This window comes from Fusarium falciforme, chromosome 2 (genome assembly GCF_026873545.1).
Source record: "Fusarium falciforme chromosome 2, complete sequence".
Taxonomy (NCBI): Eukaryota; Fungi; Ascomycota; class Sordariomycetes; order Hypocreales; family Nectriaceae; genus Fusarium; species Fusarium falciforme.
The window spans coordinates 964,569-978,430 of NC_070545.1; the positions used below are offsets into that span (position 1 = coordinate 964,569).

The window sequence follows — 13,862 nt, forward strand, 5'->3', positions numbered from 1 at the left end:
GGACTAAAACACCACGCCGAGATCGCCAATGCATTACGAAGCCAACCTAAACACCAGCCCACGCGTCCGATAACGACAGCAGGACGGGCCAGGTTCATCAGACGGGAGGCGAAGCACATCATTATCATAAATACATACCTCTTATATGATTTCATCACATCAATGCCCTCCACCAAGCAGGTATGCTACCTGTCGGAGCCTCTCTCGGCGACCCACAAAGGTCCTTATCACACACCTTGCCCAACAGGACAGGCTTGCTGGCTTTATTTTCAAGTTTTTTTGCCCCCCAGGAACCACCCAGAGGAGGCTCCATTTTTGCTCCTCTCGCTCCGGGGCGAGCCCAAAGATCCATCCAGAGTAGGGAGCTCGACGCGCCCAACAAGAGAAGAGAAAAAGGGTCTCCCCCGTCGATCGACGGCCATGAATCCTTCTTCCTTTAGTTTCTTAGCAGCTAACGCTGAGAGACGATCGTCTCGGGGTTCAATTAATAAACCCTGACTATTTCCCATCTTAATCTTTTTCATCCCAAGTGTCAACCGATTCGGCCGTTGACTCGTCCACCCCCATGTCGGCCGAACAGAACGACAGCGGCAGCGGCAGCGGGAGCGGCAGTGGGAGCGCTCGGCCGAGCGAGGTCCCCACCCCCGTCCGCAAGGAGAAGAAGCGAGTCGGCTTCCACGCCAGCAGTGACAGCTTCGCCAGAGGAGGAGGTGACCAGGCCGGGGCTAGTCGACATCGTGAGGATGAGGTCGTCTTCTCACCTACCGGGTCCCCAAAGCTAGCCCCTGGAGAACTACCGCCCAACGCCCCAGACGCCTACGAACTAAGCCTTGCACTCACAAAGATATTGTCCGCCGAGCAGGAGAACAAGCGCCGCCAGCAGGAGAAGGACAGGGCGGAGAAGCTGTCCCCCGGAACCCCAGACCTCGCCGGTCCGAAGCGTCCGAGGCCAGCGTTGAGGAGAAACACCAGCTATGACGCTCCCCAGGATCGTGAGATGGCCGATCTGGCAGAGTCACGGGCGAGCGAGCGGCAACTCAGATCCATGACTGACGCTCGCCAGAGAGCTGATCGTCTAGCCGTATCAGTGGGAAGCTACTCGGCTCCGGGGTCTAGACGTGGCTCAGTTGACCTTACCGAAGTGCCGTCGGCCCAACCCCTGATTGAGGACTACGAGAGTGACGAGGACGATATGCCAAAGAAGACGACAGCTATCGACGATGGAGGAATCTACTCTACCTTGCGCCAACGAGTACCGAGGATAACCTACGACTCCGAGCCTTTCAAGCACCACACCGATGCGGAGAACCTGGTCAGGTCTCACAGCCGTAAAGGAAAGAGAGATTTGTTTCATCAGCAGCCAAGTGGACAAGCCTCCGGGACTGCAACTCCTGTTCTTGAGCAGAACTACGCTCACGACTATGTCCCACGACCAGACAAGTACCGTGGAGGCATCCTCTCCTCCCTTCTCAAGCTGTACCATGATGACCGAGGTGCTCCAAACAGTGGCTTCAACACCCCTCAGACACCTGGAACACCTCTCATGTCCCCTCGTCCTTCGCCCCCAACCTCGAGACCTGCTTCAGCCATGGGTACCCCTCTCCGCTCACCACCTCGCTCCCGACCCTCGAGTGGTCTCTTCAACTACCACAAGTCTCGTAGCTCGACATCGTCGCTTGCCCTGACTGAACTTATGAAGTCGTCTTCCATGTTTGCGGTGCCAGCTTCCACAAACATCTCTGACCAGTGGGCCGAAAAGCTCAAGAAAGAACAGACTCCGCCTCCCAAGAAGCGAGACAAGGCTCGCATCACCATCCACATTGCTGGCATCATCCAGCGTCACCGCTACCTGTTGAAGCTATGCCGTGCACTCATGATGTACGGCGCCCCGACACACAGACTGGAGGAGTACATGACCATGTCCTCCCGAGTCCTCGAGATTGAAGCCCAGTTCCTCTACCTACCCGGCTGCATGATCATCAGCTTCGACGATAGCACGACACATACTACCGAGGTCAAGCTCGTCCGCGTTCCCCAGGGTATCGACCTAGGACGTCTTCGTGACGTGCACAACATCTATAAGGAGGTGGTGCACGACAAGGTCGGAGTGGAAGAAGCCACTAAGCGTCTGGACGAGGTGATTCTGAACAAACCCAAGTTCAATATCTGGCTCCGTGTGTTCCTCTACGGCGTTGCCTCCGCCTGCGTCGCCCCCTTTGCTTTCCAGGGACGTTTCATCGACTTGCCCATTGCATTCATCCTTGGCGCTATAGTTGGAATTCTCCAGTTGGTGCTGGCTCCTAGCAATGAGCTGTACGCCCATGTGTTTGAGGTTTCGGCTGCAGTCGTCACATCCTTTCTCGGACGAGCCTTTGGTTCCATCAACAACGGCGAACTATTCTGCTTCAGTGCTCTAGCCCAGAGCAGCATCGCCCTGATTCTTCCCGGCTACATGGTCCTCTGCAGTTCACTGGAACTCCAGAGCGGTAACATCGTCGCCGGAAGTGTCCGCATGGTGCACGCTCTCATCTACACGCTGTTCCTCGGCTACGGAATCACCATCGGAGCCTCCCTGTACGGAATGATTGACAAGAACGCGACGAGCTCGACCCAGTGCAGCGACCCCCTCGGACGGGAGTGGTACTTCCTCTTCGTCCCCGGATTCGCCATGTGTCTCTGCCTCATCAACCAAGCCAAGTGGAAGCAGACGCCTGTCATGACGGCCATGGCCCTGGCGGGTTTCTGCGTCAACAGCTACTGCAGCGAGTACTTTGGAGGAAACGGACAGATCTCCAACATGCTTGGCGCCCTCGCTATCGGTATCCTTGCGAACCTGTACTCGAGACTTGGAAGACATGCGGAGAATGGTTGGTTGGACTTTGTCGACTGGTGGAAACTCAGGGTGCGGCCGAGGTACACCAAGAAGAAACTTACCTCGGATACTTGGTCTCTGCCTTCAATGTCCGACCCTGAGTCGCGTCCCCAGTCCCCTGAGAAGCCCGAGGAAAAGCCCCGGAAGGTCGGATACAGTCTTGCCGCCGCCGCTATGCTCCCCGCCATCTTCGTCCAGGTTCCGTCTGGTCTTGCCGCCGGTGGCTCTCTGCTAGCCAGTATCACTACGGCCGACGAGATCACCAAGAACCCGAGTGGCAGCAGTGACTCGATGGGCAATCTCGATGGAACGGCGTTCAATGTCTTGTTCAAGGTTATTCAAGTCGCCATTGGAATCAGTGTCGGTCTGTTCCTGAGCGCCTTGATTGTGTATCCTCTTGGTAAGAGGAGGAGTGGGCTGTTCAGTTTCTAAGAGATGACGAACTCAAAAGTGCTTTAATCGGAGAAGACAGGAGGATAATCGGGATGTACGATGACGGCCTAATAATAAAGGTGGTACGATATTGGGAATGAACATCGACCAGGGACAGGATATTACAAAGGCAAGAGATGGGATTACAGGAAATTGGTTTTGTTTTTGTTTCATTTGGAGTATACTGGAGTAATTGGGGAAAGCGAGCGAGCGATGGGAAATGTCTTGATAGTTTTCACTTTTGGCTTACACAGCGATCTTTTCTTGGAATATCTGGGGATTTTAATGATTGGACTTTGACGGATAAGCAACATCTAGAATATTAATAATTCTCTTGTTTCTCGTTTTCAACATCAGCTTGTACCTTGTACCTGACGTCCTTTCCTGGATATCACATGTTGTGCTCCCTCTACGATACAGTGACGTCACCAAAATCCTCAAACCCTCACATTCCACCTCAAGGTTCGATTAAGCAAAATCTGCACACATTCTCGAAAAACACGGCAAGGTCCTAGACCAAAACTAAATCTACACTCTAAAACGTCTCTATTCTTGTACACCAAAGTCCCAGCAACCGGCATGAAGATTCGCTCCTCTCGCATCTCGACCTCGATAGCCAAGGCGATATGTCGTCGTCACAGCACAACAAAGTCAAACATCATCCGCGTCATCCTCGCCTTTTTCCGCCTCTTCAAGCTTCTACTCTCGCGTTTCCGACCTGTTGATTTTCTCGCGCTGCGGAAGGAGGTTTGGAAGCTTGATGAAGATGAGTATATTGCTTCGTTCCAGGAGCAGCAGGATGAGCCGAGGACACAGAGGAAGAAGGGAAAGGATCCCCCTGCGCAGCTTGTGCCCATCGGCGATCTTGGATACAGTGGTTCGACTTTCTTCTCGACGCCTAATGGCAAGTATCTCGTCAAGTCGCTTCCTCGACGTTTCGAGCATGCCTTTTTCGCGAGGGAGTTGCTGGATCCTTATATCGGACACATGAAGCACCAACCTCACAGCCTGCTCGTCCGGATAACGGACCTTGTGCATGCACCTCATGCATCCCTGGGTGGCATGCTAGGTGTTGCACCCACGCACCACATCGTCATGGAGAACCTGCTCTTTGGCAGACCCCAGGGCCAGGAAGGCGACGGCTGGGAGACCTACGATCTCAAGCCAAACGACTACTTCTTCCCGGAGCGTGATATCGCCGACGGAGCCTTGGTTCCCGATAGTGTCATTGAGCGTCTTGTCGACGAGTTCCCGGGAAAGGTACGCGTCACCCGCGAAGCCAAAGAAGAACTCACCTCCCTCCTCTTCGCCGACTCAGCCCTCCTCGCATCCCACAACGCCGTCGACTACTCCCTCTTCCTAGTACGCTACCCCTGCGGAACCAATGTCCCAACCGTATCTTCCGATGCAGGTGCATGGCGAAAGGGCGTAAACGATGTTGAGGGCAAGTGGACGTACCGATGCGTGGTTCTCGATTTTTTCTGGGCAAAGCATACTCTGCGCGCGAGGACGCTGACAAAGGTGGTAAAGATGTTCAACAAAGTGGCTCACAAGGGGCCTATGAGCATCACGGCGGATCCGGCAGAGTATAGGGAGAGATTCATGAAGATGGTGGACGAGATGGTCGTTGTGGAGTGATGTCTGTATTTGGGGGAGGTAATACCTGGGGGATCGGTTCAGACAGCAAGCAAGCAGTGTATAATTGAGTTCTCTCTATCTTCAACAATCAAGATTAACATGCTTTTGAATTTGAATAATGTTCTGTATCTTTGGCGTTCTCCCATAACCATGGAGAAAAGAAAGTCGAGGTCGTTGGCACTGCACACTAACACGCCTCACCCTCAACGACTCCAAACAGTGCACTCCCTTGGCAAAGGGATAAAAATAAATTCAAATAATATTATCAAAATTTCCCCCGTCCAAAGGAACCCACGTAAGGCCAGGATGGGCAGTGTTTGTGGCCACGAACTTCTCTCAAGTGATGGTGCCATAGGGTAGGGGTGAGGCCGTGATCACCACCTCCACACCATTCAGGCAAGAAAGGAGGTCTGTTCTACAAACGATGCTGGTGTAATTTTACAGAGTCTGTATTGATTTGGGATGCCGCTTTAAATAGCTGGTCTACTGTTCTGTCACGCTCATTCTGGGTTCGTGGATAGCAATCTGTCGTGTCTCATTTTTGGGTATCATTATTCCTCATCTGGGTATCCAGCCCTCAGACCTTCAGTCAACCACCTTCAACATGTCATACGCCTTGTGGCTAATCGCCTTCTTCACCACCTTGAGAGGGTCCATCTTGGCCTTCTTCTTGGTTGGCTTCTCCGTGACATTGCCATCCTCGTCCTTGTCAACAACCACTTCATCCTCATCTTCCTCCTCTTGCTCCTCAAACCCACCTCCATCCAGGAACACCTTGAGCATTCCCTGCGAGTAACCACTGACGAGGCAAGTTCCCTCCTCCTCTGCAGTAACGGGCTTGGGTGCCGTCGTGTCTCCCCATCCACCCGAGTAGCCGGCTCGCCCACCAGCCAGGTTCCAGAACACCAGCTCTGGCATCTCGTAACCAGCATCTTGGTACTTGCTCTTGATCCGCTCAAATGACGTGGTCCATTCAGCAGGTTTCTTCGGCTCCTCATCCCAGTCATAAGACTCGTTACCACATGCGGCATCAAACTGCATGTCACTAAAGACAAAGACACGTTTCACCATGTCCTCCTGCTTCAGGTTGTTCTTGATCGCCATGGGGAGAATGAGATCTTCGAAAACTGCCACAAAGTTTGTGTTCATGCCCCATTGCGAAGATAGCATGTTCTGGCACTTTTCTCCCAAAGGCTTGGTGAGGTCGACTTGTTCGACGATAGGTCTGGCGCTGAATGTGATGAATGCCCCTGAAAACGGAGGCTTCGCAACCTCTGCAATCAGAAGGGACAGACCAATAGCCGAGTCCATCGGGGTAGTGTTGTCGGGGAAGTTGGGGTATGTCATACTTCCAGACACATCGCAGACGGCGATGCAAGACTCGAGAGTGCCCGAGTCTTTGATGCGCTGGACCAGCGTCTTCCACTGTCCATCGACAACCTTGGCCTCGATCTCATGGACCTTTCGGTCAACAAGATCGCGTGCGCTGTTACCCCTGCTACCCGAGCTTCCTCCTCGCACCTTTTGAATCAAGGTAGACGGCAGCAGGGTTGCTCCAGAGATGTTGGCCTTTCCTTCGGCGACCTTGTCGATATATGTACCAAAATGGTCCATATCCTTCTCGATGAAAAGCTTCGAGTATTGACTCATGGCAAGAGAAGGGACCCGATCGTACTTGATGTTGTCGAACTTTTGGAGTGTGATATCACGTTCGACAACCTCGAGATGCTTCCGAAGCGCGGATGTGTCCTTGCGGTACTCTTCGCGTGCGAATCGAAGATACGTCTCTCGGTCGTCCGTTGGCGAAAGCCGGTTGTCTTGGATAGAGTCGCGTGGATACAGAATCTCGGCAATGGTGCTGACGATGAAGGTGTGCCTGTCATGAAAGTGGTCGTGCGAAGGAGCCCACTTGCCACACAGCGAGATGGTCCGCTTTGCCTTTGCATCAACTCCTCGAAGGATACGAAGGTCCTTTTCCAGCTGCTCCGCGAACAGTCGGGCGATGGTCAAGTGCAGGGCACGATACACGGGATCCGTGTTGAAGGCCTTGACTGCCGCCTCGTAGCGGCTGTCTCTGGTTTGCCGTCTGAACTCCTTTGGAGGCAGACTAGTCTGTTCCTTCTGTTCCTTCTCCTCATCGCTTTCCATGATACGTCCTCTCCGAGTGCGAGCTCCTCCGCGGCCACGACCACGGCCACGACCACGGCCTCTTCCGACTCCACGACCGCGAGACTTTGCAATGCTCTTCCCTCGGATAATACCAGGATTCTTGCTGTTGAGAACGCTCTTGGGATCCGAGAGCCCGTCGAGCTTATTGTTGGCTGCCAGGGCAAGGATGTTGAGGAGATCCTTCCAGTAGCCATGGGCCACCCCGTGCTTGACGTCGTACTTTGAGGGGTCGTCCTCGTCCTTCGCGTCGACAAGCACCGCGTCGTTTTCGTTCTCCTTGGCCTTCTTTTCGATGATTGGGCGGCTCAACCACTGAAGATTGGCGACGAGGGTTGCGGGGTGGTTTTGTGCCAGCCACCCAGCGCAGCGGTAAAAACTGACTCTTGAGCTTTTGCCCAGATGGATGGAACGGGCATTGAAGATGATCTTGAGGGTATCTAGAGGGTCTGTCTTCCAGGCGGCCGGGAGCAGTTCCGCCAGGCGTGGCCCAGACACGACCTCCTCGAGTTCCTGGAAGAGGTCCACGAGGGCATCCTTGGTAGAGCGGTATGCAAGGTCGCTGTTCTCGGTATGCATCATGTTCTCGAGGTTGCGAGGAGGCTCCTCCTCCTTCTTGTCGTAGCTGACTAGACCTTCCATGAATGGATTAGACTCGGTGTCAGCCTTGGGCCCCTCTGATTTGGCGTCGTGCGAGTCGGTTTCTGTGACATCCATGGCATCAATGCCCTTCCGGATCTCGCCTGTCGTGCTGTTGGAGACAAGAGTGAATGCCTCTGACTCGCCAGCGTCGGTCATGGCCTGGTCCTGACCAGCACCAAGATCCACCGGAGTCTCGTCATGGCGATGACGAAGCTCCTCCCGGAGGAAGTTCTCGAACTCTGCCTGGGGCTTCTTCAAGGACTCGTGGAAGGGAAAGAGGACAGGGTACGACGACTTGAGGAACCAGGCCTCCTGAGATTCGGTGGTTGACGCCATGATGGATGAATGATGGACAAGTCTTGGACCCCTCGAGGTGTTGGCTTGCTGAAGAGGAGGATTTCAGTGACGGGGATGTATTGGTCTTAATATAGCTGGATATTGTGGAGATTTATGAGACCTGAGAGAAAGGTTGGGGGAGCTGTGCTGATGTCGGTCAGTGAGTCAGCCACAGAAGGTATAGTACCTATGTACTAGCGAGGTACTTACTTTGTTGAGGGACGGCTCTCCGCTTCTGGTAGTCAACGGGTAGCGGCAATATGGCTTGTCCAAGGGTCGATCTCGATCCAATGGATTTCTGCTGTTGGTAGCGAATTCATGTTGGTTGACTTCAGGCTGCTGCATGCGGCTGAGGCTTGCTGCCTACGGGTCGGCTGAAGCCATCCACAATGCCACCCCCCGGTGAACAGGGCCAATGCCTGTTGGTTAGCGGCTACACAGGATCGCCAGATGGACCTCAATGGAGCATCCTCCCGTGTTGGCAAGGCCTTGGCGAGCCATTGAGCAACGTGGAAGGAGCTTGTCTGTGGGGTTGCTAGGGTTTGGCAGGGATCGCGGCCGCCTGAGTCACCGGGGAAGGTGGAGCTCATGTTGGACGCCGTCCTTTCTCACGTGAGACGTCCCAAACTCTCTCTTGACCACATCCCTTCTGAGGGGCCAAGGACCAGGTTCTTTGTTCTGTCGACGTCAAGTTTGTCTCTTCAAGACATGTGAAACCAACCGAGTAGCTGTACCGTCGAGTCGAGGAGTCCCAACCAACGAAGTCGGCCGGTAATCCGAGTCGTCTTAAGCCTAGGTCTGTCTACCCTGGCTGCCAACAACCAGTTGGTGCTTGAAGCCCCTGTGCCCCTCCTCCCTTGCATGTTTGCCTTTGTTCTTTCGTATCTCGAAGCCAGCGAGTGCTTGTGGTCTCTGTATGGAGGTCGGCGAGTATAGGGGATCGTTTCGAGGTCTTTCTGGAGGTCTTTCTGTGCGTCTTGCTCCCTGCCCCTTTTCGAAATCTGGTTCGTAGCTGGTCATGGCCATCATCCACGTACCAGTTCTTGCCCCTGAGAAAGTGCTCGACAGTTGGGACAAGTCAACGAAGCTGGTGTCATTGAATGCCCTCTGCTTCATGGTGGTAAGTGCAAGTGCCAACTCGAGATGAAGCAAAGAGTCATTGATGGTGTTTGACGAACCCAAGAGCATCCCAATCCCTCGTGCTCTTGGCTTTTCGCTTCTTCTCTTCGAGCGAAGATGCTGCTGAGAGCTCTGGCGCCCCCTTTCAAAGTCTTGTATCGCCTTAGTGGGCATAGACTCTACCCCCTTGCGCCGATGCGCTGTTCGTGCGGCGTCCCCTTTGTCGGAAGGACGGCGTTCGGTCTGTGGTCTGGATCGTGCGAGCGGACATGTTCTTGAGATTTCGTCGGATCAAAGAAGGGATGGATGTAAGGATGAATAGGCTCGATGTGTGGACGGTGTCGACGTGTTCTTTTTTCTTCGTGAGGGTGCGATGTGTCAAAACACCAAGGATCGATGGTCGCGATGCTTGCTCTGCCAGTGCTAGGTTAGCATAGTCTCAAAGCACCCTGATTTCTAGCGAAATACAGCACCCCCTTTGCAGCCTATGGACGATAGTCGTTGCATGCTGTATCGTGGACGATTTTTTTGCAAGCACATGCACTGGATGATGATCTCTGAGAGATGCAAAGAATTGGGGATTGTGATGGGCTAGGCCCTCAGGTGGCATGGGTTCGGGACGATGGTGGAAAAGAGGGGTGGACATGCGTCGGGGATGGCATCAACCACAACAGACGAACATTGCAGTGAGCGACGGCCATGCGGTGCATGCAGAATGTCGACGACCTCACCATCGCACTGTGATATTTCTACCAGTAGGGATGGGCTCCCTGGTCTACAATGCTACGATGGATGGGCCTTTGCCGTCTGCAACTGGAACCCCAAGAACAAGATGGATTCAGATATGGAGAGCAAGGCCGCTCGCAGCTCACGACTACTCCATGGCGGGATGATTACGGGTTGGTGGAATTACTCGATCTTCGTCCTCACGAGGAACCATCTGGAAGTGTCCCCTAGACCAGGTGGGCCTCTGCCACAATGGATATCACAATGCAATGGCCCAAAGGGACCACGATGACGGATGGCATCGCCCTTCTGGCCACTGGAGAGACCCGTCAGGGGGGTCACGGGAGTTGATACTGGGCTACGAGCCCTGAAGCCTGCAGTTAGTCAGCTAATGCCCTCCCCTACGAAGCCCACAGGCCCTATATTTCTCGGTTGTCCTGGTGTTGACGTGGACTCCTGAAATATGAGGCAGAGTCGCCGTGTGTTTGTGGGCGTTCACGGTTCGCGGCACGCGTCTTGGCCTTTTGTTTTTCTCCCGCCTCCTCTCCACCAAAACTCTCCCACCCTCACATCTCCCCGCACCACCTCTTCGCAACACACCACACACAAACCTCTTCAACCCTTCTCGCATTCTCACCTCGCTCTTCAATACTTGATTCTCATTCTCACTTCTATCCAACGCTCACGCGTCACCTGTGTAGTGTACGCCCAAGATGCCCGTACTCGACACGCAGGGCACCGCCCATCCCTCTCCCCCCCTTGATGGCAGTTTCGATTTCTACGCTGGACCTAACCTCTTGGACTTCGTTGAATTCAGCGATGACAAGCAGTGGGTGATGAAGGATGCCAAGGACAGATTGAAGGTGCTTGCTGCCTTGTGCGAGGTCTACCTCCACGTTACCACCGTCCAGCCCGCAGATTTCGCTGGTCTTCCATCTGAGAGCCTGCTCACTTTGAATGAGCTAATGAATGACATCGTCCACGATGTCCACGAGCTCGGCAAGTCGAACAACCTCGCGGCTGTAAGTCCTCACACCAACCCTAGTCTCAAGGCGTAGAAATCTGAAGATACTGACACCATCCCGACTCAGCTTGATTTGATCGAGATGTCCCGCTCCCATGCTTCTGATGAATTTAAGGAGTTGGTTGAAGACAAGATCCGAGACCTTGAGATCCAGCGCGATGTCATCAAGGGAAAGGTCGACATGATCCACGGCCTTCGCGAATTCCAACTCGTAAGAGCACATCCCTTTCCTTTCTCCTGTTCTCTCCCCATTTCGCCTTTCAGTTTCTGACCTTACTCTACAGGCCCAAGAGGAGCTCGAGTCCGAACAGGACTGCGACAGCAATGTCGGACCTCACTCTCTCTCCTCCTAGGACGAGGAAGAAGAGTTCGAGGTCGTCGCTGAGCCTGTGGCGGTCCCCCGTGTGCCCAAGGGTGACTACGAATGGACCCAGGCGATCATCAACAACAAAGGCCCAATGATCATTCTAAACAACCTCCCTACCCGCATCACATACGCGCAGGTAATGGAAGGTGTCACTGGTCTAGGCGGTATCAGCAGTGTTCTCGTCAAGCCGGAGCCAGCAGGGTCTCGAAAGGGCGCGTACTGTGCCGCTCTACACTTCAACAACAACAAGGCCGCCAACGCCTACATCGACTTCTTCAAGGAGAAGCCTCTCTTCTTTGTAGATCAAGAGGGCGATGTCCACAAGGCTCGCATGCTGCACTTCCAGACAGCGGCTCCATCGGACCATGATCCTCAGAGCTCTGTCTCCGGACGATGCCTGGATTTCAACAACTTCCCTGCCACGGCCGTCTGGGCCGCCATCAAGAAGATCGGCATCTCGCATATCGTCCGGGTAACGTTCAACCCTGACGCCTCCAGTGATGTTGGCGAGCTCTCAGTGGAGATGACCGATGCAGTCAGGGCGTCGTACGTCCGCGATATGTCGCTTGGAGAATTGCCCATCCCCGGCTTTTCAGGCCGTGCAGAGGATATTTCTGACGGACTCTGTGAGTCCGACTATCCCCCTTCTCATATCCAGAACCGCTACGCCAATGTCATACCCTACGTGGCGCAAAACCACCTTGATAAGTGGAACCAGGCTCCCTACAACACTTGGGAGCCTCCCCGACCCCTCCAACCCGAGTCGTACGTCCGCATGATCTACCAGGCCACCCTTCCCAGGATCCCTGAGGAAGAGGTGAGACTTCGCCCCGAGATGACGCTGGGTAGCCGCACCTACACCTGTGAGGACGGATGTGTCTACAAACTGTCCACGGGATACCCATCCTCCCAGATAGAAGTCCGAGGACAGGAACTCAAGGTTCTCCAAGCTTTGACCCTAGGCAAGAATGAGTGGGCCGACTTCTGGAGAGAGCTTGCGCTGCAACAGCAGGTCCTCAACCCAGATACCTACGCTCACATGGTTGAGCATCGTCGCCTGATGGCGGAAGGCCAGATCACCTGCCCTACTGACTGCTACGAGTGTGGCCCAAGCCTTCAAGACTCGCCCACTCCCCTTCGCGCCCAGATGTACACCCAGACTAGCGATGAGGGTTTCATGCACGGGGCCTGGCTCCACGGCGATGATGTGCAGATACGGCTCTCTATTCCTCCAATGACTCCCCAGATGGGCCAGATCCTTCGATACGAATAAATCCAACTCTCACTTCTACACCTGTACGCTGGTCTCGAAATGACAGGACAGACGCTCTCTCGCGAGATACAATGTCTAGACATCAATCGACCACGCTGAGATGGATTTGTGTCATGGCTACACTTGACACTCGAGTCTTTGTTGGCTTCGGCCTTTGATCAACTCTTGTGTCTCGACTTCGGTAAGCCCTCTTATGGGTTATGATCTTCTTCGGTTTTCTCCTCCACATCTGAATCTCGTTTATCGATGAACCCACGTCTCTACAGCAGACAGAACTGCACTCGCCGCGGTCGTGCCAAGAAACGCCACTTGGTCTCTTTCGTTCCTGATTCTCGTTTTCAGCTGTTATTTCCCAGTACTCGTCGATTCTCGACGAACATCTCGCGTTTACGGCAGGAAGCCTGAGGGCAGGCAGCATGCTGTGATTCAGTTCTCGGCTTTGCTTCAGCCCTCTTTGTCTTTTGGATCTCAGTTTTCGTTCTCGATGAGCTCATGCCTTTACGGCCTGTACTACCTCCCTGGGTAGTCAAACTTGATGGGATTAAGTTCTCGGTCTCGTTTTCAGTTCTCAATTACGGGCTCACGGCTTCCTCTTCCTTTCCTTTTTGCGTCAGAATATCAACCTTTCGACGAACTCGCGCCTCTTCGGCCTGTACTACCTTCACGGCAGTCATCTATCTCCTCGGTAGCCAAACTTGATGGGATTAATTTCTCGGTCTAGTTTGCAGTTCTCGACGATTGATTTCTCGACCTTCTCTTTTCCTTGCTTTTCGGAGCTGAATCTCGACCTTTCGACGAACGCGTGCCTTGAAGGCGGTCACTGCTCTCTCTCGCGGTAGACACTCACTACCTTTACGGTAGACGTAACTGGGATTCAGTTCTTGGTTCTCGGTTCCCGATCTTTCGACTTTCGATCTCGTCTTTTCATTTCGCCATTTTGATTTCGCCTTTTCGATCGACTCGTGTCCATACTGTAGTAGACACTGCAAGGTTATCGTCTCAACATCGGCATTCTCGTTCGTCTCTTGTTCACTCCGACCGAATCACAAAGGTCTAGACAAGGATGATCTCGACAAAGATGGTTGACATGTTCCCATCTCTAGTTATCGGCCTTCAGCGCCCGTTTATTCATGTTTGGGAATCTCTGCTCGGGATGGAATGGGATGGGAAGCGGGTTATTATACCAGTCGCTAGGGCATCGAGGTTTAGTGTATCGATTCATTGTACGGAAAGTTTTCCTAAATTTGGGGTATCTCAAATGCCATGT

The 13,862-nt window shown here is 53.6% G+C and overlaps 4 protein-coding genes across 4 annotated transcripts; 3 read left to right on the plus strand and 1 right to left on the minus strand.

Annotated features, from left to right (window-relative positions):
- Positions 1 to 565: 565 nt before the first annotated feature.
- On the plus strand, positions 566 to 3,304 carry NCS54_00225100 (Hypothetical protein; the record flags this gene model as incomplete). The annotated part of the gene is made up of 1 exon (XM_053147853.1): positions 566 to 3,304. The coding sequence occupies one exon, from the start codon at positions 566 to 568 to the stop codon at positions 3,302 to 3,304; it is 2,739 nt and encodes a 912-aa protein (XP_053003828.1).
- A 474-nt stretch (positions 3,305 to 3,778) lies between these two features.
- NCS54_00225200 (PIPK domain-containing protein) lies at positions 3,779 to 4,942 on the plus strand (the record flags this gene model as incomplete). The annotated part of the gene is made up of 1 exon (XM_053147854.1): positions 3,779 to 4,942. Exon 1 carries the CDS (start codon positions 3,884 to 3,886, stop codon positions 4,940 to 4,942), a length of 1,059 nt encoding a protein of 352 aa, XP_053003829.1. The 5' UTR covers positions 3,779 to 3,883.
- A 585-nt stretch (positions 4,943 to 5,527) lies between these two features.
- Positions 5,528 to 8,086, minus strand: NCS54_00225300 (Hypothetical protein; the record flags this gene model as incomplete). The annotated part of the gene is made up of 1 exon (XM_053147855.1): positions 5,528 to 8,086. One exon carries the CDS (start codon positions 8,084 to 8,086, stop codon positions 5,528 to 5,530), a length of 2,559 nt encoding a protein of 852 aa, XP_053003830.1.
- Positions 8,087 to 10,644: 2,558 nt separating this feature from the next.
- On the plus strand, positions 10,645 to 12,595 carry NCS54_00225400 (Hypothetical protein; the record flags this gene model as incomplete). Its single annotated transcript, XM_053147856.1, has 3 exons — positions 10,645 to 10,953; positions 11,023 to 11,166; positions 11,309 to 12,595. The coding sequence occupies 3 exons, from the start codon at positions 10,645 to 10,647 to the stop codon at positions 12,593 to 12,595; spliced, it is 1,740 nt and encodes a 579-aa protein (XP_053003831.1).
- Between the last annotated feature and the right edge of the window lie 1,267 nt (positions 12,596 to 13,862).